This window comes from Phalacrocorax aristotelis, chromosome 7 (genome assembly GCF_949628215.1).
Source record: "Phalacrocorax aristotelis chromosome 7, bGulAri2.1, whole genome shotgun sequence".
NCBI lineage: Eukaryota > Metazoa > Chordata > Aves > Suliformes > Phalacrocoracidae > Phalacrocorax > Phalacrocorax aristotelis.
The window spans coordinates 18,710,413-18,735,504 of NC_134282.1; the positions used below are offsets into that span (position 1 = coordinate 18,710,413).

A 25,092-nucleotide genomic window follows, 5' to 3' on the forward strand; every position below is an offset into this window, starting at 1 on the left:
ATACCTTCCAAATCGCTTGGCTTTTTCTATCAGTTGAATCCAGTTGGTGATCAGCTTTTGTAGAAGGGGGGTGAGCTGGCAGTCATCACATGCTGACCTGCAAGTAGGCTTGAAGGTGTTAGGAGGTACTCCAAATTACACATGAAGTAGACATCTCTTGGTTTCCTGGAGTAGCCGGACACAGATGGGTCTTGCCCATGCTTGTGTGATAGGCAGCCTGGACTTGTTTTCTCATAGGGACCTCAGACAGCGCCAAATAGCATCTCCAGGGGAAAAAGAGGGCATCTGTAGCAGGTGGTGGATTAGTATGATGGAATGTGTCCCAGACATGAAGCTGATAGCTAAGGTGAACAGAATTCAGTGCTTGATCCCACTGAGCAAGCCGCTCACTGGTATTTCTGAGGTTGGTAGGGAGAGAAGTAGTGGCTTCTGCTGGTTGTATTGAAGGAGGTTCAGGATGGAAAAACTGGTTCTCAGTGAAGCAGAAACAAACTGGTTTTCAGTGCCTCTGATGGCAAGACAGATAAAACCCAGGAAAACACCTGTTTGTGTAGAGGTACATGTAGGGTGAATGCTGGGAGGAAATTCTTATTTTACATTTTCCACTGAGGAAACAATCCTTGCTCCAAGATTCTTGCCCTCCAGTTGATGGTGTTTTTCTTCCCTGGTGATGAACAGACATCATTGGAAAGTCTCTTGTTTCAGATTCCGTTTATCACATATTTGAACAGAGACTTGACAAGGGTTTTTTTCAACTATTAATTATAGCTGACTGCATGGCTAATCCATCATTCTCTTTAGACGGAGTCACTGGGTGTTGAGTGATGTAACTTCAAATGTGATCAGTTTGCCATAGGTGAAGAGGTAGCAGCTCTTTGTCAGAGCTAGTTCTGTTTCACCTAACAGTAAATGGAAGACAGGTTAATTGTATAATGACAAAAGACAACATTTGGAAGTGGATGAAAGATTCAGACGTTGCAGTTCTGTGATTTCTCATTTCAATTCCAAAGAGAGAGGGAAAAATTCTTGCTTTCCATGACCACAACTCATTTTATCAGGTGTCTCTGGGCATGATCATGGCTTCTGAGTCCTGGGATTTTATCTTTTCTCATCCATAGCATACAGATGCTGAAGTACAAAGAAGCTTGGCCCTCTGAAATGAGGCTAAAAGAGTCTTAGCCAAGATCCCAGCAGCTAAGCAGAGGATGGAGCTGATTTTGCCCCATCTGAGGAAGCCAGTGGCTGCTGAAGTCCACTCTCGGGTTTATCTTTAAACATTCCAAGCCCATGTCTCGTGAAATTATATGTCCTGCTAAAGTTTGCAGTGATTCATTGGGAGTACATTTTGTTGAGCAACCTCTTGGGTTTGTTTTGAAAGCAAGTGGCTTTGAATCTGTCTTTAGTAGTCTAGATCATTTATCTTGCCTTTCTCTACATCGTCATATGTAATAATGCAACTGTTCAAGCATATGAGTGTAATTCAGAGTGCAGATTTCCCCTAAATATGTAATGGCATAAAATGGGAGCGTGGGGCATGACATGTCAGATAAGGTTGTTCGTCCACGTTGCACTTTGTTTCTGAGATTTGCCCATACTTGAGATTTGAGAAAGATCTCCTCCCTGAATGTGCTGCTGCTTTGTGCAGTGCTGCATTTGGTTGTGGGAGACACTGATTCCCTGTTGCTTCCTACTCCCATCTTGAGACACAAATACCCATCTCTTCCCAAAGATATGTATTCACAAGTTGTTGCCTTGTCAACACCTTAAAACCTGACAGGAGTATTAAACTTCCCTCTGAAGGGAATGCGTTCTCAAGTTTGGATCTAGGCTGGTAGCAGATATATTGCATTTGTGCTAATTAGTTACCAATCGAGTTGGCTATAGTCCATTGCCAGTCTGTGATAGGCTACCATTAAATTGATGGTCACTTGAAAACTAAGCAAGAGGCAGTGAGAAAGTAGCCTCAAGAATTTGTTGGATTAGAGTGGTCTGAGAGACTTCAGACATCTGGAAGAAACCAACCATGCAAAATTACTGTGAAGGGGTTTTTGTGGGTAATTCCTTTAACTGGACTTGAAAAACTTGTTCCTGTCACAGAAATACAAACCAACCAAACTGGAACTGGTTTGTTTTTTTAAGAAACCGATTTAGCCTGAATACAACAAAATTTAATTTGTGCCTTCCTTGACAGTTGAAGTAAACTGGACATGTCATGGGTTTGATCCCTCTGATCCTGCTTACCTTGGGGGGACTCATGGCAGCGGTGAGATCAGCCCTCCAACTGAGAAATTCTCAGTCCTGTGAATCAACAGGGGGTTTTGCATTAGCTTTAAGGCTGCAATTTCACCTCAGTTTCAAGGTCTCTGTTTTAATCTCAAGACTCTCCTTTCTTTTCTGAGAAGAAACCTCATTGAATGAGCTAGCACTTTGCTTCTGATTAGCATGTTAGAGTAGAACCTGACCCACAATACTAGGAAATAAAATGCTTAAATAGCTAAAATGGGATTTTTTAAAAAATGTGATCTATTAAATGATTTCTCTGTCAGCGATGTGTTTAGCAGGTATAGAAGATTAAATGAACTAAAAAAGACTTTGGCATTTCAGAAAGTGAGTCATTTTTTCTGTTGCATCATGTATAAACTTTTCCCTTCTCATGTATGTATGGTTGAAATTAATTTGAGGTTTTGAATTTTCACTTCAGCTCTCTGGTTTTTATTATTTTCAAACATTACTGAAAGTGATGGCTGATAGTCTTTAATACTGTGCTCACATTGCCTTGCTCTTTAGTTATTTTTTAAAAATAAGCCAGCAGGCAAGATATAGGTCATTGAATGAGCTGAGGAGTTAACAGGTTTCTCATGTTGAGGTATGAGTAAGAGGTAGGTGTATTGATGAATCCATAACATGGTACCAAGGGGTGCTGCTGTCAAACAGCCTTTATGCAGAGGACCAACCTTGAAATCCTTGTGCGGTGTGGTCATCTCTTTTCAAATCCTCAAGAAGCATTTGTACAGGTTCCTTAAAATCAGTTTAAAGACCATGAACATGGTGCTGTAGCAACCAGATGAGACAGCAGACAGATGAGTCTTTTCTTAAGAGTCCAAAACAGTATAAAACCCCATGGGATGAACATTCTACTCACAGGGTGATCTTGCTCTTGGGTTTGTTTGGTCCTCTTCTCACCTAAGCTCTGACGTTCTCCATGCTGGAGAAATGCTATTGCTCAGTGTCCCAGGAGTTTTAAGATGAAGTCTAGAGTAGACAACTAAAACTGTGAGAGGCCAGATAGAAATATGGCATCTAAATGGAGTTTCCATAGGTTGGGCCCAGCAGAGAAGCCAGTTGGCCTCCACATGCCAGGACCAACAAAATGATCGCCATGGTTTGGCCCCAGTTGGCAACGAAGCACCACACAGCTGTTCGCTCATCCTCCCCAGCCGAAACCAGGACAATGATGTACATGCTTCTTGGGATGAAGAAATCCTGCCCTTGTGTGCCCACTTTGTAGGGAGAAAGTGGCGACTCCTTAGGATGAACTTGATGACCTTCTTCCTTTTGAGTTCATAGCTGCTGTCTGCAGCTGAGCACGGCAGGAAAAAGAGGGCTTGTCCTAACCCCCAAGCAGTTGGGCAAAGTAACATCATCTGGGCTTCATCCCTTCAGGAAAATTGTTGAAAGGCAGGCAGCTTCTACAGCTGACTTCTTTGGTGAGTTTCTTGCAGAGCTTTGGATTGGTATGTTGCGGGCCTGGTTCATCCTTGTTTGGTAGGTCTGTAGTTTGCTTCTGACCCAGCACTGAGGATTAGTGATTTTGCTACAAGTAGCCTTTGTAATAGTGGTAGCATAGTTATGGGTACAAAATACAATTCAAAGGAGGAGGACTTGTGGAAAAGAATTTAAACAGTCAAGAAATGGGTGCCACCACAGGTGTTTCTCCTAAGCTGCATTAATTTTCATTTTGAAAAAGTTATGTTTGGGGAGGGTTTTGGGTTTTTTGTTTGTCTAAAATAAAAAAATATTACATTCCTTCGTTGAGTTGCTGCCCCAAATGTTTTTAGAATTAGTGTGCAGCTGCCTGGTCTACCTTGTTTCATTAGAAGCTGGCTTGATCTTCAGTCTTGGCAGATCCTGTGAGAGTCCATAAGGTCTATTAGAAGGGTCCAAAGTGACTCTTCATTATGAGAGGGCAGGAATTTCACAGCTTGCTGAATGTCGACCATGACAGTGTGGTGCCTGGGATGTGCTGTCAAGGCTTGAGCTGCAGTTATGGCATCCTGGAAATGTAAAGCTGGAAAAGGCTTTAGGAGATGATCCTTTCCTTTTACTGGCAATAACAGCAGCTCAGATGGCAGCGGTCCTGAGCCGTGTTTGTTGTTGCTTTGTCATGGAGCTGTTGTAGCTGCTGGGATCTGTGTAGTCAGAGTGAGTTCCTCCTGGGGTTGTCTCCATGTCTTTCACCCACCCAGTCATGCACATACGAAGTGTGTGGAAGAAGTTTGCGGTTGGGCTTGTCCCTCACATGTCCCTGATTAGTCATTGCCTGGAATCTGAAATACTAAAGGTCCGCAGAAACTTTGTGAGGAGCTCGGCCAAGTGTGCCAAGGTCCTCTGGGGTAGAGTTCAGCAGTCTGAAGGGCTCACCTGATTACAACAAGGTAGTCATGCAAAGTGACTCACACAAGATTATCTTTAATGTCATCGAGTGTTTCTTCTCATTACAGTTGACAAGACAACCTGCTGGCTGCTGTTGTAATGGGGTTTTAGTTGATGTGGCTGCAGTGTTGCGTGGTGCAGAGAAATGCTGGGGTGTGAGGTGCCCTCTAGTGCAGTACGGACAGTGTAGCTCGGCACTCCCACGGCTGGTGGCGTTGCCACCATGCTGGGCACAAGTGGCACAGCTGGGTGATAACCAGAGCGGGCAGAGAGGGACCTTTGCTCTTCAGCTTTAAGTGGGGATTTCAGCCTTAGGTTGGGTTTATGGAAAGCAGCGTGAGGTTTGGTTTAGGGAAGAAAAAAAAAATAGTCCTTTCAAAAAGCAATTTGTTTCTGCTTTCTGTGAGCAAGGCTTCCAAACGGACTTGGTCAGTTCTGCAGTACAATCAACAGGACTGGAAAAAAACACCAAGTGAAGTAACACAGTGGCTGTGGTAAACATGAACTGAGGCCTTGGAAGTAGCTAATGGCATACCACAAAAGAGTCTCCTTTCACCCACCACGGGCCGTGCCAGCAGCAAGCGCTGCCAGCGCTGGCGTCTAGCAGAGGAAAGCATCATTTGGCTCCCTTTTGGATTTCATTACTCTTCCTGCACTCCCTCCTGCTCACAGAAAAAGCCTTTCCAGTTGTAAAGAAGTGAATTAACTCCCTTCGTGTCAGTGATGGATGAGGCGCTTTCTCCCCCTTCAAAGAGGCAAGCCGTGCTGGTGAATGCAGGCCAGTGGAGTTGAAAAGTCCAAGCGGAACAGGGGAGCCCGTGGGGTGACCCAGCTGTCAGGCAGGACACCCCAGGGATGGCTCCCGCTGGTGCTCTGCAAGTGGGGAACAAAAGCCGCTCTCAGTGTGCTCTCCTGGCCTTGCGGCTTTTTGTTTTTTTGAAATCCTGCTTTCAGTGGACTTGGGCACATCCCTTAACACACAGCAGCCATTTGTGCGGGGTTCATGGAGCCTCAAAGGCTTTCAGAGGGTGCTTCAACCCTCTGAAAGTCTGCACAAAGGATGGTTAGCACGCCGGTACTTGTGAGATCTCCTTTCAGGCGTCCATGGCTAATCATATTAAAGGTGACCTCGTGGGCAGTGCTTTCCATTGTTGCCATATGTTTTGTCCAGTGTTTGAATGATGTTGCACATTGGAATGTATTCATGCGTTGCCTAATTTAATCACCAGGCTTAATCCCCTCTCCTGTTCTACACCCTTAGAATTTACTGGCTCCTTTCTAGCCTCCCATGCATTGTCTGGGTCTTCCTCCCAAGCTAATACTGATGCCTGGATATATTTTTATTTATTTATTTACTTTCAGAATGTATTTAAAAAAATAATCTCAACAACAAACCCAGAAACCTCTCCAAAGGGTGAGCAAGCACAGTGGATGCTCTAGAAGGCTGATCCCTGTGATCTTTTTCTTCCAGCTTTTCCATAGAGAAATTAAGGATTGGGCTCATGGGTTTAAAAAAATAAAACAAAGTACTACGAATGGAAAAATGACTGAGAAAGCAGTGTGTCTCCTTTTAATATTGTTGGAATAAATAACTGATTTTAAGAACTTGACTGTCTCCATAAAATATGGTGTTGGTTTCTGCCTTTAAAACTTACTGCTTTGGTATGGACAACTGCAATTCTAAGACTGACCAGACAAAATTAACCCAACAGAGTCCCAAGTCCATCAAGCTGGGAAACTAGAAAGTCTCATTTATGCAAAACTACCTTAAAAACCAGAGAGCTCTGCAAGACCTGCCATGCTCTGCAGAAGCCAGGCATTTCTAGGGAGCAGTGCTTTACAGACTGTCTTTTAAAGATGATTTCTAAAGATTTTTCTAAGACTTCCCTGCCCCAGCCAGCTCTGTCGTGTGGAGGGGTATGTTAAAAATAGGAATTAGAGATTCAGTTGTGTTGTGGTTCGCTTTAGGAGTGGATGGGATCATTCCCCAGCAAGAGAAGGCAGTGGTGAGATTTTAGGATGATACACAGTCAGGTTGCTAGTATGCTGAATTCCTAGGGGCAGGGAACCTTTTAATTTCCTTACACTTGCTGAGGCTGATTGTTAAATAAATACCTTATGCTTTGGTTCAGCTCTTAGATTTTCCTTCTCTGCATATGGCATGTTGATACCCACAACTCTAAACAGTGAACTACATCCCGGATGTCTTTGAAACCTTAAACATAGCTTGTACCAATTTAACTGAATTACAGCTTTGAGTTTCCCTCTGTGTGTGTGTCTGTGTGTGTGTGTCTGTGTGTGCGTGCATGCACACATGAGTTTGTTGCAGCTGAGTTCTTGCTTATAAGCTTGCTGGTCTTCTGTGATTGTGTGTTATGGTTTGGGCTTGATAGGAGGAAGGAGGAATGACGTAAAAGATTGCAGATTTGTGACTGGTTTTAAAAATAGTTTTAGAATATTATGTATCTTCATTTTCAAGAAATGCAATACTGCTTGGAAACCACAACTACTGAACATAAACCATGTCAAGCCCCTTACATATGTTAAATAACAGTGCAGAATAGAGGGTTATAAACAGCGTGCTGTGCATTAATGCTGGAAGAAGATCGCTGATCCTACCCACCATGTTCCAACCCAAGGATTGACAGCAGTGTTGCAGGCTCTGACATCAACTTGGCCCTACAAAAATACTTCACGTTTTATACCGTACCTTTTCAGAGTGAACCTTGCTAGAGCCCTTCCCAAAGTGTCTACGTGCAGAAATCGCTTCCCCACTGAAGTGCAGCCATGTCAGAGCTTGGTGGAAGATGGCTGGCCATGGGTTAGCTGGACTGCCAGCAGGCTCTGGGCTCACTGGGACAAGTCTCCTGGTCTCTGTCCACTCCTGCTTCCTTCTTTCCCTGTGACAGAGGAGCTGCAAGGTCCCTTGGAAAGAGTGAGCAGGAGCAGGTTGCTACCAGAGGAATTCGACCAAGCCACAGCCAGCCTGTCCCTGGGGCAGCCCAGGAGCCAGTGGCAGTTGTGCTACTGGTGGCAGCTCTTGCCATCCATGGCAATGGGCAAGGAAGTCCTTGGAAAGCTTTGGCTCTCGTGCACTGAGCAACCATGCTTAGGCACGCGGTGAGATTTGGTTAAGTAAGGGAGAGGAAATCGTGGATGCAGCCCCTCTGCCTGGGGAGGCAGGAGCTGGCACTGCCAGGGTGGGATGCTGGGTGGCATTTTATGTCGTGCAGCATGCAGAGAAAATGCTCTGCAGAAGGCAGTCGGCTGAGTGTGTATGGCAGCAGATGCCTTCCTGTCCCAAGCTGCTAACAGTGTAGGGGGGAAGAAGGTTTGGCCAAGGACACAGCACAGCTGACGGCTGCCTGCAGTCCTGGCAGGTTGTAACAAGTTGCAAGAGAGTCCAGATTGTCCCCAGAGAACAAGCAAAGCTCAAGTCAGCAGTGCTAGGGCTGGACTTTGAGACTGCCAGGTATTTCACAGCAGCACCCCAGGATGAGTGAGAATGGCGTGGCTGTCAAACTGAGATCAGCATGGTGTGATCAGGGCATTCTGCATCTTCATAGTCTCAGTTCCAGTTTAATGGCTTGCAGATATAACTAAACCTAGAAATCCTGTTGTGATCTCTCTTGTTACCTGGCAGGGCTCTTATCATGCGGATACAGGGGCTGTTCATATTTTAATGGGTTTATCTGTTGTGTGGAGGGTATTACAAGCTTTTTTCTGTCTTCCAGTGCAACTCTATGGAAATCCCTCCAGGCATGAGGCAGTACCTGGGCGCTGAATTAATCTGTGCTCCTGGGTTCTCACGGCTCCATTAGTGGCTTAGCAGGGGAAGCAGTTAGCATTAACAAACTTAATAAAATAGGATTTGCTGTGTTTGATCTGCCCTTGGCTAGTTGTATCCTCCCAACAGCAATGACAAAGATTGGGCACATTACGGGAAGTTACAAAATAGTCATAGGGAAGCCACAAAATAGGCTGATTTGTAAAATGTGCCTCAGCATCCTCCAAGGCTCTTGGGGGGGAAAAATAGGTTGTACTATAGTTGGGTGCAATAGGAGACACCAAACCATTTTTCCTCCTGCCACATGCACAGACACGCCTGTACCAAAGCTCTTACCTTGCCTTTCCCTGTGGCTTGGGCCATGTGAAGATAGTGCAGTGTCCTGTCCTCCTTCAGGTAACCACTGCTTTGGGGTCTGTTGCTGGCATGAGGCTGGGGCAGCTCTCAGAAACCATCTGGCACTTTGTGAAGGGCTGTTTGTCCCCTTGCTCTTTACCAAATGAATGTTTACGTTGCTGGTGTTCTTGTTCTGTTTTCCATTAAAGAAACTGCCTGCAAGCCACGTGTTGTGTTTCTCCTTTGCAGAGCCAATTAGAGATCCATTGTGGATGGATAATCCACCAGTGGCTGGATCTGCTGTCTCTTTGGGAGCCGCCAGCTTCTGCAACACTGTTCTCTACTGACCGCAGGCTCTCACAAAATAGCAGGGCCAAGCATGAAGCTAAACTTCAGACTGCTTAAACCTGGGGTCAGTAAGTTGAGACATGTTTTCAGACATGACTGTCAGGTGTTTGAAACAACAGCAGTTGGGGATAACGACCTGTTACCTACAGTACCCTCTAATAACAACATACCACACGGCGAGTTTAGAGAGGGTTTTCCACTTGGTTGTGTCACTTTTCATCTAAAGCAAGCATGGAATACACCAATAGCTTTTCTTAAGTCTTTCAAGCTCTCACATATAATTTTGGGACAGAAATGCCTTAGGAATCTCTTTCTGATCAGGCTTTGCTTTTCTTCATCAGATCAAAATGGCATGCATGGACTTCCATACTGCCTACCCTGTGAAAAAGCTGGTGTCAGTCCTGCAGGTCCCCTCAGGTCTTGGGTACTGACTGGCAGGCTGCAGGCGCCGTGGCTGCACAGAAATGCCTGTCTGTTCTGCTGCTGACACTTGTCAGCTTAGGGGAAATTTTGCGTCAGCTGTATGCTTAAAGTTTCTCTCTTTGCTAATAGTGAGAAATATTTCCTTTCTTTCATGGTTACTTTAACTCACTTTGTTGGTCTATTTGCTCCAGGATTTTCAGAGTGGTGGATGTATTTGCTGCTCTGCCAGCCCCTGAACTTTCTGACAAGCTGGGGATTATGAGGCCCAGGGTCTCTCTCAGTCCTGGGGGTCAGTGGCAGGTGCTGCTGGTGTCATGCTCCCCTTCTCCAGGCTCTGCACCAGCTGCTGGTACCCACGAGCTTTGGCAGTGCAGTGTCAGCAGCTGCATTTCCCATCTCTCTTCTCATGCAGCAGACCCTGGGTTTGCCTTTCCTGTTCACACCAGTTACAGGTCCCTGTGCTGCTCCCCTGGACTCTGGCTGTAGGCCTCTGGTCTCTCCTGGGGAATTTTAAATCTCTGATAAGATATGAGGTGTCCAAGTACTGCTCTCCAGCCATCAGCTTCTTCATGGGCAGGGAGATTTGACTTGCCGGCAACTCTGATGGCTTTGAGAAGGGTCAGTCCTGGCTCTCTGTGAGTCTCTGGCCTTGTTTCAAATTCCTGATTGCAATCCAGCCTCTTGCTAGGGTCTTGATCATCCTCCTGTCCCAAATTCTGACATTCCTGAGTGAATTTGCATATCTCCCAGGTGAAGAAGAGGCCATTGGTACTGGACAGGACCTAACTGTTCCGCACGGCTCTGTAAAGCCTGTAAATTATCATCAGTCTTCAAAATCCAAGAGTCTTCTGCAGACCAAAACCTTTCATCTCTACTGAGGATGGTAAAGCCCAGCTTGTGAAGGCTCTGTTATTGCACAAAATGAAATCAGTGAAGTTGTCTTTTGTCAGAGCACCGGTGGGGCTGGGAGAAGTACAAGAGCTGTGAGTGCTTTAAAGAGAGGCTGAGAGACAGGCTCTGAGTAACATAAAACGGCCAAGCAATGAAATTTGGCATGTATCTTGTTAGTGTCACAGGTTTTTATGTGGCATTTCCTAGGGATGTTTTGCTTTTATTTTAAAATTGATGTATGTGTAGAAAATACTTTTAACTTCATTGACAGTTCCCTAGTGGTCTAGAGCATGCAGTGTGGTGTCACAATTTGTTAGCTTCTGAAGAAGGTATTTTTAATCCACCAATGTAAACCCTTTGCAATTGTATAATCTGTATTTTAGTCCTGTGGTTTCCTAATCATGCATCTAGAGAATGAGCTCATCCAGTTTATAAATTATAAAGTGAACGGAAGTATTCAGCTCATCTTTCTAAATAAATCTGGATCAATTTCTTTGCGGATTGTGTACTGTGTTCAAAACCTCCGATGCAGGCAAGTGTGAATATTTAAAAATAGACTCATTTGCAGTTTATATTTTTGCCAAGTGGTGAAAGTTGTCTCCTGCCCCATCTTTCCAGAAAGGCTCTTCAGCTTTGACTTGCAGCTGTAAAATAAAAGCCAAGGGTATGATGCCAGCTTGCCATTTTGATGACAACATCCATGTGTCTTTGCAAAGGATCCAGCCACGCTTCTTTCTGGTTTTGATGCACTGCCTGAAGTGCATCAGGAGGTTTTAGGGGCCACTAGAGAGCAACAGAGCAGCCCTCATGTGTGTTAGGGAACATGCATTGGTGACTTTGCACCCCTGATCAGAAGACCCCAGGGTCCTTGCTGCATCCCAGGGGAGATATTTGGAGAGGAAGACCTGCTGCAGCCTGTGGGATAATTTAGTAATAGCTTATAGTGGCTTTGGGTCCCCAGCTGGGAACCTCTGGCCGAGGAAGTTAGTCTAAGAAGGGGGCAAAGCTATCTGCAATCTTTCCATATGTCAGGGTTTCACTGGATTTGCGTATATTTTATGCAGTTTTATAACGCAGGCAGCAGCAGAAGAGAGGAATAACACTTGAGTAAACTATGGGATTGTAAAATAGAAATGGGCAGGGAGATTCAGGCTGGAATAATAACCCAAATGAGCTTCAGCTCCATTTCCTAGGCTGGGTTGGGTTTCAGGTTGACATTGTCCTTTAGCCACACGTATGGATCTTGTAGCCTCTTAACAGAGGTAGTTTGCAGGCTAATGTTGTGAGCGGGAAGAGACAGAGGGATGTGCCACTTGGGTTGTACAGAATGGGTAAAATCCAAGATGATGTGTTGTATTACAGCAAGCAAGCGAGAACCCTTTTGCATGGGAGACCTTGAGATGGGAAAGCAAAACAGGAATGGTGAGGAAGTCTCACCCCCAGAAATAAGTCATCCTTTGCTCTGCTGCCCATTTGCACCCAGTTGTTCTTCTGTCCTCTGAAATGGGGCAAGGCTGGCAAGGAGTTTCTGTCAAGCGCAGCACCATCATCTCCCACCCAGGAGCTCCAGGACATGCGGGTTGGCTGCGTGTGGAGCATGGTGGGCACCCAGCATGACTGTTGCTGATTTCCTCCTGTGCCTGCTTTACATTTCAGTTTGGGGGTTGAGGTGTCTCAAGAGGGTTGACAGTGGGGTGGGAAGAGGAGCTGCTGGTGGCATCCCCTTCAGAGCACCTTTTCCCCAAGGAGCAGGCTTATGGGACAGCTGATACTACCTTTCTGCTTGTCTCTGTCTCCTGGGGGTTGGCAGTGCTGGTGACACAGGGCAGCAGGGACAGCTTCAGGAGCCTCCTAGAGAATTTAAACTTCCACCTGGAAAATGTGCATTTAGGGATGGGGAGAAGGAGTTTCACTGAGGAGGCAATTGGTGAGATAGGGCCAGTTTAGGACCAGTTCAGGACTTCCAACCAGTAGCAACAGCAATCCCATAACCAGGTGCAGAGGTTGGTCAACCATTCTCTGTCTGCAAAGCCAAAAGGAAAGGACCATCCCAACCCAGTGTGAGAGGTAACTAGTTGAGCTGGTAGCAAGTTTCCTTGTCTTCTCTCTTTTTCCACTGTAGGACTTTTGGTCTCTCCTTTATTACCACCATCCTGTCCTTACCACATGTTCTTCAGCCTCTATCCAGGGTCTTTCTCCAGCAATTTTGAACTGCAGCACAAATAGAAAAGCTTGTGGAAGGAGAAGTGCTTCAGTATCAGGAGCAGCTTCTTTAAGTGAAAACACAGCTGTGAGGTTTGCAGCCTGCGCTTCTGTAAGGGCTCGTCCAGCCGGCACAGCCAGCACTGCTGCAGTCCTTCCAGCACACAGGAATTGGGAAATCCATTGTGAACAAGATTGAGTTTGATGGCCTGCGTGGAGGCAGATGGATGTATTTTTAAGGGACGAGGTGCCAGAAAACTCTGTGATTACGTTACTGGAGCATGGCTCGTTTTTTGTGGTTTTAAAAGTGAGTGTCAGGACTTCAGGGCTTTTTTTTTTTCTTTTTCGGGTCAAACCCGAAGTTTGGGCAGGGCATAAAAACCTGCTTGATGACTAAGTTTATTCTTAAAAAGCTTTCTAGAGCTTGCTGGAGAGGGGAGCCTTTATTCTGAGTGGGAACTGATACCATTCTTGTTCAACTTCCACACAGATGGGGTTAAATTTGAATGAGGGCCAAGGGTAGAAAGGAACCCCTGCCTTTCAGGAGACTGTCCTCAGTGTAATCTTTAGATCCAGTCCCCTGGCTTTTGTCTTGGAGTCTCGTGTTCTGCCTCTCTTCCTTGCCCTGGGTGAACTCTTTCTGCTTGAATACCCCACCACATTAGTGGAATTATCTTGAACAGTTGTAACCAAGGCTGGCCAAAGCATGCCCTTACATTGCCCCAGAACTGGGACATCTGAAATCTTTGACCTGGTTACTTGGCTGAACCAATAATACCTCTCTGATACAGTGCATGTGTAGAGAAAACTTTTCATCTAATGACAGAGGTTTGCTGCTTGGAGCCAAGGCTGGGAACGGGGGGATCTAAGCCAAACCATTTACTCAAGGGGCATGCAGAATTTGCCCAGTCAAGTCAATACAGGTACTGGCAGCATTTCAGCAGCCAGAAGGCTGTTCCTAATGCTGTATCCTTGTTGGAGCTACCAGGCTTTATCACATGACTGGGCCCCTAATTGCTGCAGGTCTAAAACTTCCTTTAAAATAAGGATGGCTGCTGGCTACACCGAAGCCCAGGTAAGCCTGGAGGTCCATGACAGTGTTAAGCACTGCTCCCCCTTTCTGAAAAGCCTCTTTCTGGCCTTGGTGGAAGAAGCCCCAAGATATAGGCAGCTTCCACACCACCCCCCACCAAGGCCTGTCTGCCTGGGCAGGGCATTGGGTCCCCACAGGGATCAAGCAGCACAGAACTGTTAGTGCACTGAAGGGTAGTTGCCGTGAGTCCTCCTGCTTTCGCTGGTGTCTTGTATCTGTGCACTGGTTTCGTGTCTGCTCACCACTGTCATGGGAGTGTATGTGGGAACCCCGGGTGCAGATGAAGCACATCAGTGCCTGATGGATGGAGGAGCAAGGAGGCATCCCACTATCAGCCAACGGCTGGACTTAAGAATGTAGGAATAGAGAGCGGGAGGACATTACCAATCTAGAGACTGGAGTCATTGCACAAATAAGTGTTATCTGCACACAGCCCTCTGTGCCCAGTGACCACTGTGGACAGGAGATGACTTTCCTTGAGATGACTTTCCTCAAGGAGGTGGCATTAGCCACGAGCCTGCAGTACGTACCACCAAACATTGCAAGGATGAGCCACGTGTTGCGAGTACATTCTCTTGCTCCATCAGCTAATCACCGGATAACATGCCCACACCTGCTTGTTACTTTGGGTACCACAGAGGCAACGACTTCCTGCCCATCAAACAGCCTGCCCCAGCCCCTTTGAATTTCAGTACCCTGCTCCTCTTCTGTTTGGGTGTACTGCAGTGTGTCTGGTGGTGAGCGAGCCTATCCATCACTGTATCCACACAGATCCCAATTACTCCTTTTGACAGCTCTTATTCACACACCTCCCTGTGCCTCTGACATCTCAATTATTGATGGGGCTCGCCTGGTAGGCAGCACTCCTGTTCTCAGCATGGCCTCGTTCCAGCTCCCTTTCCCATTGAGTTCATGCACGCACCATGCCGAGCGTGTCTTTATGTGCAAAGCTATTGAAGTGGAAAGGGATCTTTATTAGCATGTGAGCTGCAGGGCTACACTTCTGAAGGGGGCAGTGCAAGCCAAATCGCACCACAGTACGGCGCTGGGAAATTTCCTCTGCCCCTCCTCTGCCAGTGAAGCCCAGCAGTGTCTTGTAAAATGAAATGATCTCATATGTTTAATGCTGGAGATCCCTTGATCTGCTGAGCCTCCCTTGTAATGGGGTCACCTGGCACTTGCATTTCTGTAAGAAACCTCAGTCCCCCATTGTCCCTACAGGCATAAAATCTGGTGTTTTGAAGAGCAGTGCCCTTTTCTTTTGTCTTGGTATTAGTTTGTTTGCTGGCTTTACAGCAAGCCTTTGCCTTCTAACAAGGAGCACAGGCACACAAAAAAAGGAGCTTCAAAGCAGCATGCAGTGTTGGACCAATGTTGTCAAATTGGTTAAGAGTTAGAGCTGTGCCAGAAGGAGGACTGCAAAAACCTGCTTGTTTTGTAGGGCTTCGTATATCTGGGAGGCTTTTGATGTCTCGTGACATTGCTGTAGCAGAAGTCAGATAGGAGGAGTGATAAAGTGGTTGATCAGCTCTGGACATCTCTCTTGCCCCCACCCTTGCCCTGCAACCTTCTTTAACTCAGAAGTAACCAGAGGTTTTGTGCTTCATGGATGATGGCAAGAGGAAAGGGCGGGTGCTGGAGGAGATGGGTCCAGAGAGAAGCAGCAGTGTAGGGTGTGCAGAGAGCTGGGAAAGGACACCTGATTTTTTTTCTCAGAGATCTTTGGCAGCAGGCATCTCATAGATTAGCTTTAGCCTGAGAGAAAAAATCTGTAAAGCGGACCTTCCAAAGCACCGAGGTGCCAGGGAGCATAGTGCCTTTGCAGCTGAGCCCAGCCATGCAGAAGTGAGCACCTGTCTGAGGGTGGTCAGTGGAGCACTCCTGTGGCTCCAACAGCAGAGAGGATCCAACTACATGATATCGGGTGGGTGTGGACAGACTTTTCAAGCTTAGTAGGAAGCCTACAGTCTCTGCATCCCAGTTTGCCTCCTGACAGCACTCAGCTAGTCTTTCTCTGTCTTCCTTACCCACTCTTTCCACACTGTGATGAATTTTGCCTGGGGGCTCCATGCTTCCTGCAGAGATCAAATGCCACCAAATGAGCAAAGGCAGCTGGTTGCTGGTGGCTGCACAGCCAGAGCTCGGCTGTTCATTTGGGATCTGTAAGGACTCCTCGCCTGGGTGACAGTCACAGGTCCTCTCTTCCTGCTTCTGGCTGGCCATGGCAGTGCATCAGCAGGGCGGATCTGCAGAAGAGCAGGATGTTGTGCATCAGTGACAACATGGCTGCCTTGAGCTATGGTTGCTGGGACAGGCTTTTAGTTACATGTCCCTCCGTGTGACAGCCTGACCCTGACATTTCTCTGAGTGGCATCATCTTCTCACTGTGGCTGGCAGCAGCATCCTCTTGCCTGACGGTATTGCCCCAGATAGAATCATAGAATCTTTTAGGTTGGAAAAGACCTTTAAGATCATCGAGTCCAACCGTTAACCTAGCACTGCCAAGCCCACCACTAAACCATGTCCCTAAGCACTACATCTACATGTCTTTCAAATACCTCCAGGGGTGGTGACTCAACCACTTCCCTGGGCAGCCTGTTCCGATGCTTGACAATCTTTTTGGTGAATAATTTTTTCCTAATATCCAATCTAAACCTCCCCTGGCACAACTTGAGGCCATTTTGTCTCGTCCTATTGCTTGTTACTTGGGAGAAGAGACTGACACCCATGTCACTACAACCTCCTTTCATGTAGCTGTAGAGAGCAATAAGGTCTTCCCCAAGCCTCCTTTTCTCCAAGCTGAACAACACCAGTTTCCTCAGCTGTTCCTTATTCTCTAGACCCTTCTCCAGCTTTGTTGCCCTTCTTTGGACATGCTTCAGCACCTCAATGTCCCCGTTACACAGGCCTTGCTGGCACTGGCTTGTAGGCAGAGGTGGCTGAGCCTGCCAAACAGGGTGTGTTTTATTTTTCTGGAATACCAAGAGCAGACAAAGAAGGGTTAAAATAACAGAAAGTTGAAAACCCATTATCTCTGGGAACTGCAATCTTTCCTTTTTGGGTAGGCGGGTTCCATGGGACCCTGTCCCCCCAGATAGTGGAAAGGTCACCCTCCCATACCTGATTGCCCCAAAGCTTTCCCTGGCAGCCTGTCTAAACAAGGCTGTTTTCCTTCCAAGCCCTTTTCCTTCCTTCCCTTCCCCTGGACTTGTCTCCTTGCACAAGCTGGCTCCAGCACTGGGTGGTGCTGGGGGCCCAGAGCCCAGGTGAGCTGTAATCAGAGATGCTTGGTTACTGCAAGCCCGAAGTCTGCCTAGCTGAGAGCTGCAAACAAGAGGCTCAGGCATTCCTGAGTTTGCCCTGATCAGAAATGTTGTTGAAAGTGGCCAAGCCACACTTTTGCCTGATTTTGCACTTCCTTTTTTGTTTGTTCTCTAGTAACTCTGCAGTGCAGTGCCCTTTCCTCAAAGTGCAGGACCAGGTGGAGCTGTGCCTGAGATAACTGCTGTCCCTTTGTCTCAGACTCAGAGGTACTTTCTTATACTCTAGCAGTAAAGCTTTGGAAAACCTGGCCCAGAAAAACAACTTGGGCAGTTCCCAGTTCCTCCTTCCGTTCCGCAAACCAGGGCAGCTCACCCTGATTTATAGGAATATTTTATGCCAAACCAAGCTCTCCTTGGTTATGGACAAGTGACCTTTGCCCGTGCCACAGCAAGGCAATTGTTTGTCTCCCCTGGGGAGATGGCTTATTTCTTGCTGATCTCCTGCTCCTGTGGGGTAGCTGCCGTGTGCCATCATAGCATCTGGAAAGGCTGGAGCTGCAGCCTGGCTTCATGAAGAAACATCCCCAGCTGGTCCTGCTAGTCCTGCCTTAGACACTGGTCTCCAAAATGAATCTGACGAATATGCTACGCTGTAGTGAGATCAAAGCTTGCTTGGTTGAGAGCATGAGAGGTTGCCATCTGGACAGCGGTACGAATCATGATACTTGTACCACAGGCACATGCAAAGCACAGACATGAGTGATACATGCTGTCTCAGGAGCGTGAGTTTCTGAATGGCTTACAGAGTTAGGGGCACAGGAGTCAAGGGAAATCAGCTGGATTTGGCCTGGTACTTAGTTCTTAACTCATTATCTGAGATGGTGGATTTTTCTATGATTTCATGGTATGCAGTTTTATTTGGGTCAGTGAGAGCACAGTGTATGACTTCGCTACCCTTTAGGGAAGGGAAAATCATTGCAGCATCTAATGATTCAGCACACAGGGTTTCTTAACTGCCTACGGGAGAAAGATGTTTTAATTCTGTGTTCATTCCTGAATAAGCTGTTAATTTGAGTTAGCAATTTCCTTGAAGCCCAGAGGAGAGGAGCCTGTGATCAAATGGCTCAATGCTGCTCTCTCCTCCTTTCCCTGTTTAAAAAGGTCAGGCTCATCATAACAAACCTCCTTTGTCTTTTAGCCCTTGCGATGGTCTTCCCAGAGCATTTCAAGAGTCCCGTACCATCCTGCTGTTAGTAATCTCTGTGACCCCCAAAAAGCCAAAGCGCTCAGCACATAGAGCCCACAGCTACCTCCTCTGAAGGATGCTGCTTCTCTTACCCAGCCTGCTGGCTCTTGGCCATTTTGCAGAGCCCAGGGGCTATACCTCGTGGCTACAGGACCTGGTGGGACACTGCTCTGGGGGCCAGCAGCCTTCCCCTGCAGAATGAGGGGCTGCTTGGATATGCAGGGCTGCTGCAGTGCTCAGCCCCACGCTGTTTTCTAGGCAGTTCAGCGTATAAAATCACTGGAGGCATTTTCAGCAAAAAAAAAAGTCTCCCCACAGAACCATTCTGTTGCTTGTTAAAAGAGGATTCATTTTTCCCCCTTAAATAAAATAAGCCATGTTTGAAACCTGAAAGCCCTTGCCGAATGCCTTCTTGGAGCTGCAAAGAAAGCAGCTTCCAGGTCACATCATAGCCTTCTGCCGGACACGGATCCAAACTGCAAACCCTTCTAACAGCTCTTTAATAACTCTGCACAGAAGGAAAAATCTGTCACCTTTCCCTTTGTGGTTTCTCTTCTGTTCTAATGCACTGGAGGAATGAAATGGAGCCGGGAAAGTTTTCAGGGAAAGACTCGTGGGAACTACAGCTGCCGATGGAGAAGATTCATTTCTTTAGTGTCTGAGGGGAACCGCAATCGCTTTGGTGAAGAGTGGTGTGTGTGGGTGGGTTTGGAGGGGTGAACCGTTATGACCCATGCATTTCAGAAGAACCACAAACACTTTATAGTAACAAAGGGTGGAAAAAGCAAGAGGTTTCTGCAACGCATGTGACTTTTCCCTGAGGTTTGGAACCCCACAGTATGTTCCAGGCCATGGTGTTTGCGTGTCAGTCAGTGAGTTAAGCTTTCTCCCACAAGCCTCTCCTGAAGTTGCTGTGATGACTGAGAGCCTAAAACGCTGCTTTTTTTCTCTCTCTCTCTCCCTCTCTTCATTCTCCCCCACTCCCTCTCCTCTCTGCAGCTGAAGCTCTCATTTACGCTGGACCAGGAGAGTGGGATGCCTCAAGGCTGTTATATCTATCAGTACCGGGACAGCAACAAGTAAGTCCTGCGGAAGACTGAACACAGCAGATAGGGGAAGGTGCATTGAAAGGAAACTGCCCTGACTTCTGGCAGAAGGATCACAACTGCTTGTACCACTTAAAAGTAGATTAAATGAGGCTTCAGGCTTGACCTGAAACTGGGAACAGCTCCTGTAAAGGCCAGATCCTTTAAAATACACGAGGCCCTGCAGCCCCCTTTTTTTCTGCAGCACTTGAAAGCTGCTTTTATTTGGCTAAAAGGCCAGCTTTTGGGTACCACAGGATCTGACAGAACTCACCAAGGGATGTTTGCAACTCAGACCCTGTACTGTTTTGTGTGGGGTGACTCTGGGAGCGTGAACTGGGGGTAAGCATCCAAAGGCTTCAGAGCACTGAAGAGGGCACCCCTCACCTCTGCTCACCTAGAGACACACAGCACCCCATTCTCTGCTAAAGCTCATGCGTGGGTTCACTGAGTGGCCTTTCTCTCAGTGAAAGTAGCCCCAGTGCAGCCACGCGCCCTGTTTTTATAAGGTACCGTATGGTATTCAAGCTTTGGATGTGTTTGGAGCACAGAGTCCTCAATTTCTAGGTATTCTGCCTATTTTTACTAGCTGCTGTAGTGAATTGGCACCCAAGATGTTTTTATTTTAAATCACATTCTCATTATCAAATTGACAGCAGCAGCACAGTTCAGGATATTTCTGTGTTCACACTGGGTTACTTTGCCTGAATACCAGCATGTCATAAATCCATAGCCTGTTACCTCCACCCATATAGTTCTGCTTCTTGCCAGTTATTGAAGGATAACCTAAAAAAGGAGGATCTGTGAAGTTTTCAATGAAGGGAACAGCCTGTAATTAGATCTGCTCTGAAACGCTGACAAGAACAGTCCCGACAAGGATGAGGGACATCCACAAACAGCACCTACCCCTTTCTAAGCTGAGAAATCTTAGTGTTTAAACAAGAAAGGACATGATTTCTGGGAGAATCCTTCCCACCTGTGGATGGGCAATTAGCATGTGGTACATGGTCCCATCCCAACTATCCTGGGTCCGGAGGCATGGATGAGCAGAGTTGGTACCTCCAACACCACCAAACTGACAGGGAAACGTGCAGTTTAGCACCAAAGCATAAAATCAACAAGGGAAGAGTTTTTGTTTTTGAGGTTTTTAGAGGCGGCAGCACACAATGGACGGCAAGGAAAAGAAAACCCCCAGACCTATTGGGGTTTGTTAAGGATGTTTATAGATCCAGTGTTTCTAATTGTGTGGCGTATATCTCAAAAATCAGCAGCCGCATTTTTTTCTGCCACAGACCCTCCTCTCCCCAGGCTCCAGTGGGTGTTTTGTGCCATTGTTTGAGGAAACTCCAGGGATGGGAGTGGAGCTATTTTGTTTAAGCGCTAAGGCCAATAGCAATTCTGCCTGGAAACCTTGCTTTTAGCTGCAAGTGGTCCAGCATGTGACAAAGTAGCTGTGGCATGTTGGCAGCTGTTGATTTAGAGATGTATGGCTGTGACCTGCATTTCTGGCAAGCGTGGGAGCCGAGCCACCCCAAGCCATGCCAGCCAGGATCATGGGTTGGAAAAATACAGCGCAGGCAGGATGAGTGGGATTGCAAGTAAACCCAGAATTTGTGCGTGTCTGATGAATCCAAACTGCAGTTGTACCTCCCTGCGGGGCCCTGTGCTTTGTATTTTATAGTTTGCTTGACCAACCTGGGGGGAGCAGGACCCCGTTTCCCAGGGAGAGCCTCGCTAAGTCTGTGCACACACTTATCCTCCTACGCCCTGTGCGTGCAGCCCAGCGCCCCAGACAATCCTTGGCTGGAGAACTGAACTGTGAAGGTCTGTGCTATGGCTGATGTATTCTTGCAGGTAAAGTGCCCTTGAGCCAAACATGTGCTTGATTCTGGTTATACTCTGGGTGATTTTGGAGGAGCCCACATGCGCTGCAGCTTTATTGACAACAGAGCATTGCATTTGAATAGTGTAGTGAAGCACTGGACGCAGCTTCTGCTCAGCCAAGCAGAGACTGTACTTATCAAGCACTGGGCCTTTTATAGGGTTAATTCATTATACATACAGTAGTGTGGCAGTTGGCATGATAATTTTTCCTTAGAAATTTCCCAGGGTAAATTGTAGGACTTGTGTTCTCCAAAGCCTGCTCAGGCTTTGACGGTACTCATCAGGACCCAAAGGGGTAACAGCTCTTCTGCATTCTTCTAAAGGCATACCAAGAAGTTAAAGCGACGTAATGTTTGTGTCTGCACCATGTTTTGGAGCTTTTTATAGCCCAGAGAAGAAATGCTGGCAATACACTGCGGATCCCTGTAAGCTCATACATGGTAAAGACTGGAAATGTGCACCCTAGAGCCCAGCATCCTCAGCAAAGCAGCAGGGCTGGGACCCGTGCCAGGGACACACTCGTGGCAGGAGGGCAAGTGTGTGAAGCTCTTGAGCAGCAGCTTTAACAGGAGGAAGCGAAGGTGATCCCGACTGATGGGAACCCTTTCTGACTTGGGGAATGTGCCCAGTGCTCCGGAGATTTGTGTGAGCGGGGCTATGCATGGCAAGGCTCAGTGCCACCCTGGTCACTGGAGGAGCGTCCCTTCCCCTCCAAGTGGCAAATGCTGTTCCAAGCTGCAGCCAGACGGGGCCACCGGAGAACAGTGGATATTGGCCTTCCGCCTTCAGAACAAAGGACTGCAGCATTGCTGAAAGTGTAATTACTAGAGCAATTAAAATTTCTATTGCTTAGGCTAGAAGAGCAAGTACCATGCAGGCTCTTACAAGGGCAATCAGTTCAAATTTGTTCCCTTTAAGATGATAAAACCCTGCCAAGGAACTTCTGCCCGCTCCCAGCAGCTTCCTGTTGCCTGCCTGCCTGCCTGCCTGCCTGCAGCAGCGTTCACAGGCACAATGCTCACCACGTGCCCACCCGCTATCATGTCCTGGGTGCCGACCACTCTGGGGAGACTGGAATCGGTGGAGCCTTGGACTGAGAGCAGAAGAGGAGCTTAGCAACCAGCTGCTTGCCCCTCCACCCCCTGTTATAACATATTGGTATCTGATGGCACTTTGTAGTCCCAGTAGCAATCCAAGGGTTGTGCTTGAGCTGTATGGAGGAGAGAGGCTGTCACTGCTCCTGTGGTCACAGGGGTGAGACCAGGGGACACCAATCCTCCCCTTCACCCACTCCTCCACTTCTCCCGTTGCTCAGACCCAGACACTTTCCTCCCCTTGGCTGCCAGTCCTTCCCAGCCCTTCAGTCCTTCCTGGCCCCAGAGGAAATCACTTGACCTCCCACAGAAACAAGCAGTCTACTTGCTCATTTTTAAGCCATGTTACTTAAATTCTCCCTAATGGGAATTAGTCAGTGTAATCGACAGAGCACAGGGCTGCTGTGCTGGGCTGCTGCACCGGGCTGCTGTAGGAAGCCTGTCCTGCGACAGGAGTGCTGTGCTGTGCCACGGGGACAGCCAGTGACCGGTGCTGGGTGACATTTGGAACAGGAGCATATTGTCAGCCTTCACGTGGCCCCAGAGCAGTCACATCCAGGAGAGGACAGCCCTGCCAGCCGTCCTGAGGTGTGGCTGCGGCATGAGTCGGGTGTTGAGGGTGGGTTTGGCTTTCTGCCGCTGCCTCCTGCACAGGCTGGGTTTCTCTGGCACTGCACAGGATCCAATTGCAAAACCCAGCCAGGTGGCAAAAGACCATCAAGGCCATTTGCATCCACTAGGGCTCATGAATCCTGTCTTACAACACGCACTCACCAGTCCCCAGTCTAGGAATATGATACCAGCTGTGCTGAGGAAGCAATGGCTGCCCGCTCTGAAGCCTGCCTGCCTGGCGTGGCTGGTCCTACTCTTGTGGGCTGCCAGGCAGTGAGAAGGGTTAGGTCAAGAAAGGTTACAGATGGTAATGAAAGACTTCTTCCAGCCCGAGTGCAGGAAGAGCCAAAGCCAACTTGACATCCCTGTGGAAGACATTAATTGCGAGAAGTTCAGTATCTTTTGGCTGTTTCCAAGAAATAGAAGATTCAGTCTGTTTTCTGTGTTCACTGTCGCTACCCATACACTTCTCTGGAGACCTCCTAGGCTCTGTCCATCTACCCGTAGCAAGTCTGACCATTCAAATACCTGTCTTCCTCCCAAGACTCTCTGATTACTGTCACCTTTCTCAGATGATGCAGCACTCAGGATCCCTGCCACCCCAGACCCACCAAGGAGCTATAAATCCTTGTCAAGATTCATCCTGTTATGTGGGCCATATTTGCAGGGCATTGTGATGCTTTCTTGTCCCCAGCTGTTTCTCCTCTAACATGGTTTTCTTGTTCCCTTAGCCTCTAGGTATTGTGTCTTTTGTAGGTCCCTTCCTCACATCACAGACACCGCCTTTGCCGATAGACCAGCTTGCAGTTTGCCACTGAATTTCATTTTAATTCCTTGCTGCAGCTGGGGTTTGTGTCAGGATTATGAATTTGCAGCGGGGGTTTTCATGTTCTCTTCAGAGTAATTTCTAAACCCAGAGGAGCAGCATCTCGCATGAAAGCACTTAGAGACCTCTTACGAAAGCAGCGTTGGAGTATTGATCATTTTTTGTCTCCAGGGACCCGGAGTACTACAGATAGAGCTGCTGTGCAGTGTAGCCACTTGCGGGCAGCACTACACAACTCTTCAGGATGGGAGGTGAAAAATAGCTCCAGCTGAAAGAAAAGTGGTGCCCCCTTTTATATAGAGATCAATGATGCCTGGTACATTGGATTATCACTTAAAACACCAGGACTTCAAATGCCAGGGTGCATGCACTCCTGATGCTGACAGGCTAGTGATATATAATGCTGTTTGGGTTACCAGCTGAGCTCCTCTGTGCAATCTTTTCATAAGGTGAATGTAATATCTGCAGTGATGTACCCAATGTTACATCAGGAGAGCCAGCCTATAATTATGCTTGAATTGTTTGAACGGGTTATTTGTCACTAACACATTAGCTCACTCCATTTATTGCTACCATTCAGGATTGCAGCAGGTTTGGTGTAAACAGAGCTTGGGTGGAGGTTTGGGGGGGGTTATTTTTCTGAATAGAGCAAAGCGGAATTGTTTGGGATTTATTCTTTTTTGCTAGGAGAGCTGTTGACTGGGAGCACTAGGAACAAAATATGTAAAGCAGCTGACACAGCATAACTGATTTGTTTTCAGATGTACTTCCCAGGTGTACGCTCATGTGCTGGACTTTAGCATGGACCTGGTTGCTTTGCAATGAGCTGGCAGGTTTACCGCAGTATGTTTTGTTTCATGTGAGAAATCAAGGCTTGCAGAGTGGGTTGTTTGTACAAGGAGCTGCTGCACAGCTCACACGGTCGCTGGGTGCCTGACCTGCCTTATTGCATGGTTGTTTCATGGCATGCATCCCAGCAAAGCAGCACTGCATGTATTGGTGTAAAGGAGGTGGTGGTCTCCCCTAATGGCACCTGATTTTCTGGTTACTGATCAGCAAATACATGCTCTGCCCTGCTTTGAACTGCATGGCCAGAAGTCTCTGAAGGTGGCATCTCCTCTTGTTTGTCTTGCCTGGCAGACTGGGACTTCATGAGGAAAATCCATATACATGTAATCCCTTGACATCACAGGCTCGGATGGATGCTGTCTAGTAGCAGTTATTCACCTGAAGCTTATGAAATACCTTGTTTAGATTTCAGATCAAAATAAAATTAATTAAATTTCCAGAAATGGATCTACCAGCCAATGTAAAATTCTCCAGGGTAGGATTTTCACTTTAGGATGCCC

At 47.2% G+C, this 25,092-nt stretch overlaps 1 protein-coding gene across 4 annotated transcripts in view; it reads left to right on the forward strand.

Annotated features, from left to right (window-relative positions):
• DIS3L2 (DIS3 like 3'-5' exoribonuclease 2) overlaps positions 1-25,092 on the forward strand; it is a 196,921-nt gene that overhangs the window by 137,946 nt on the left and 33,883 nt on the right. For all 4 annotated transcript variants that reach the window (XM_075099086.1, XM_075099087.1, XM_075099089.1 and 1 more), the window contains one exon: positions 19,242-19,321. In XM_075099086.1, coding sequence (XP_074955187.1) covers positions 19,242-19,321 — 80 coding nt within the window. The remainder of the gene's footprint in view (positions 1-19,241; positions 19,322-25,092) is intronic.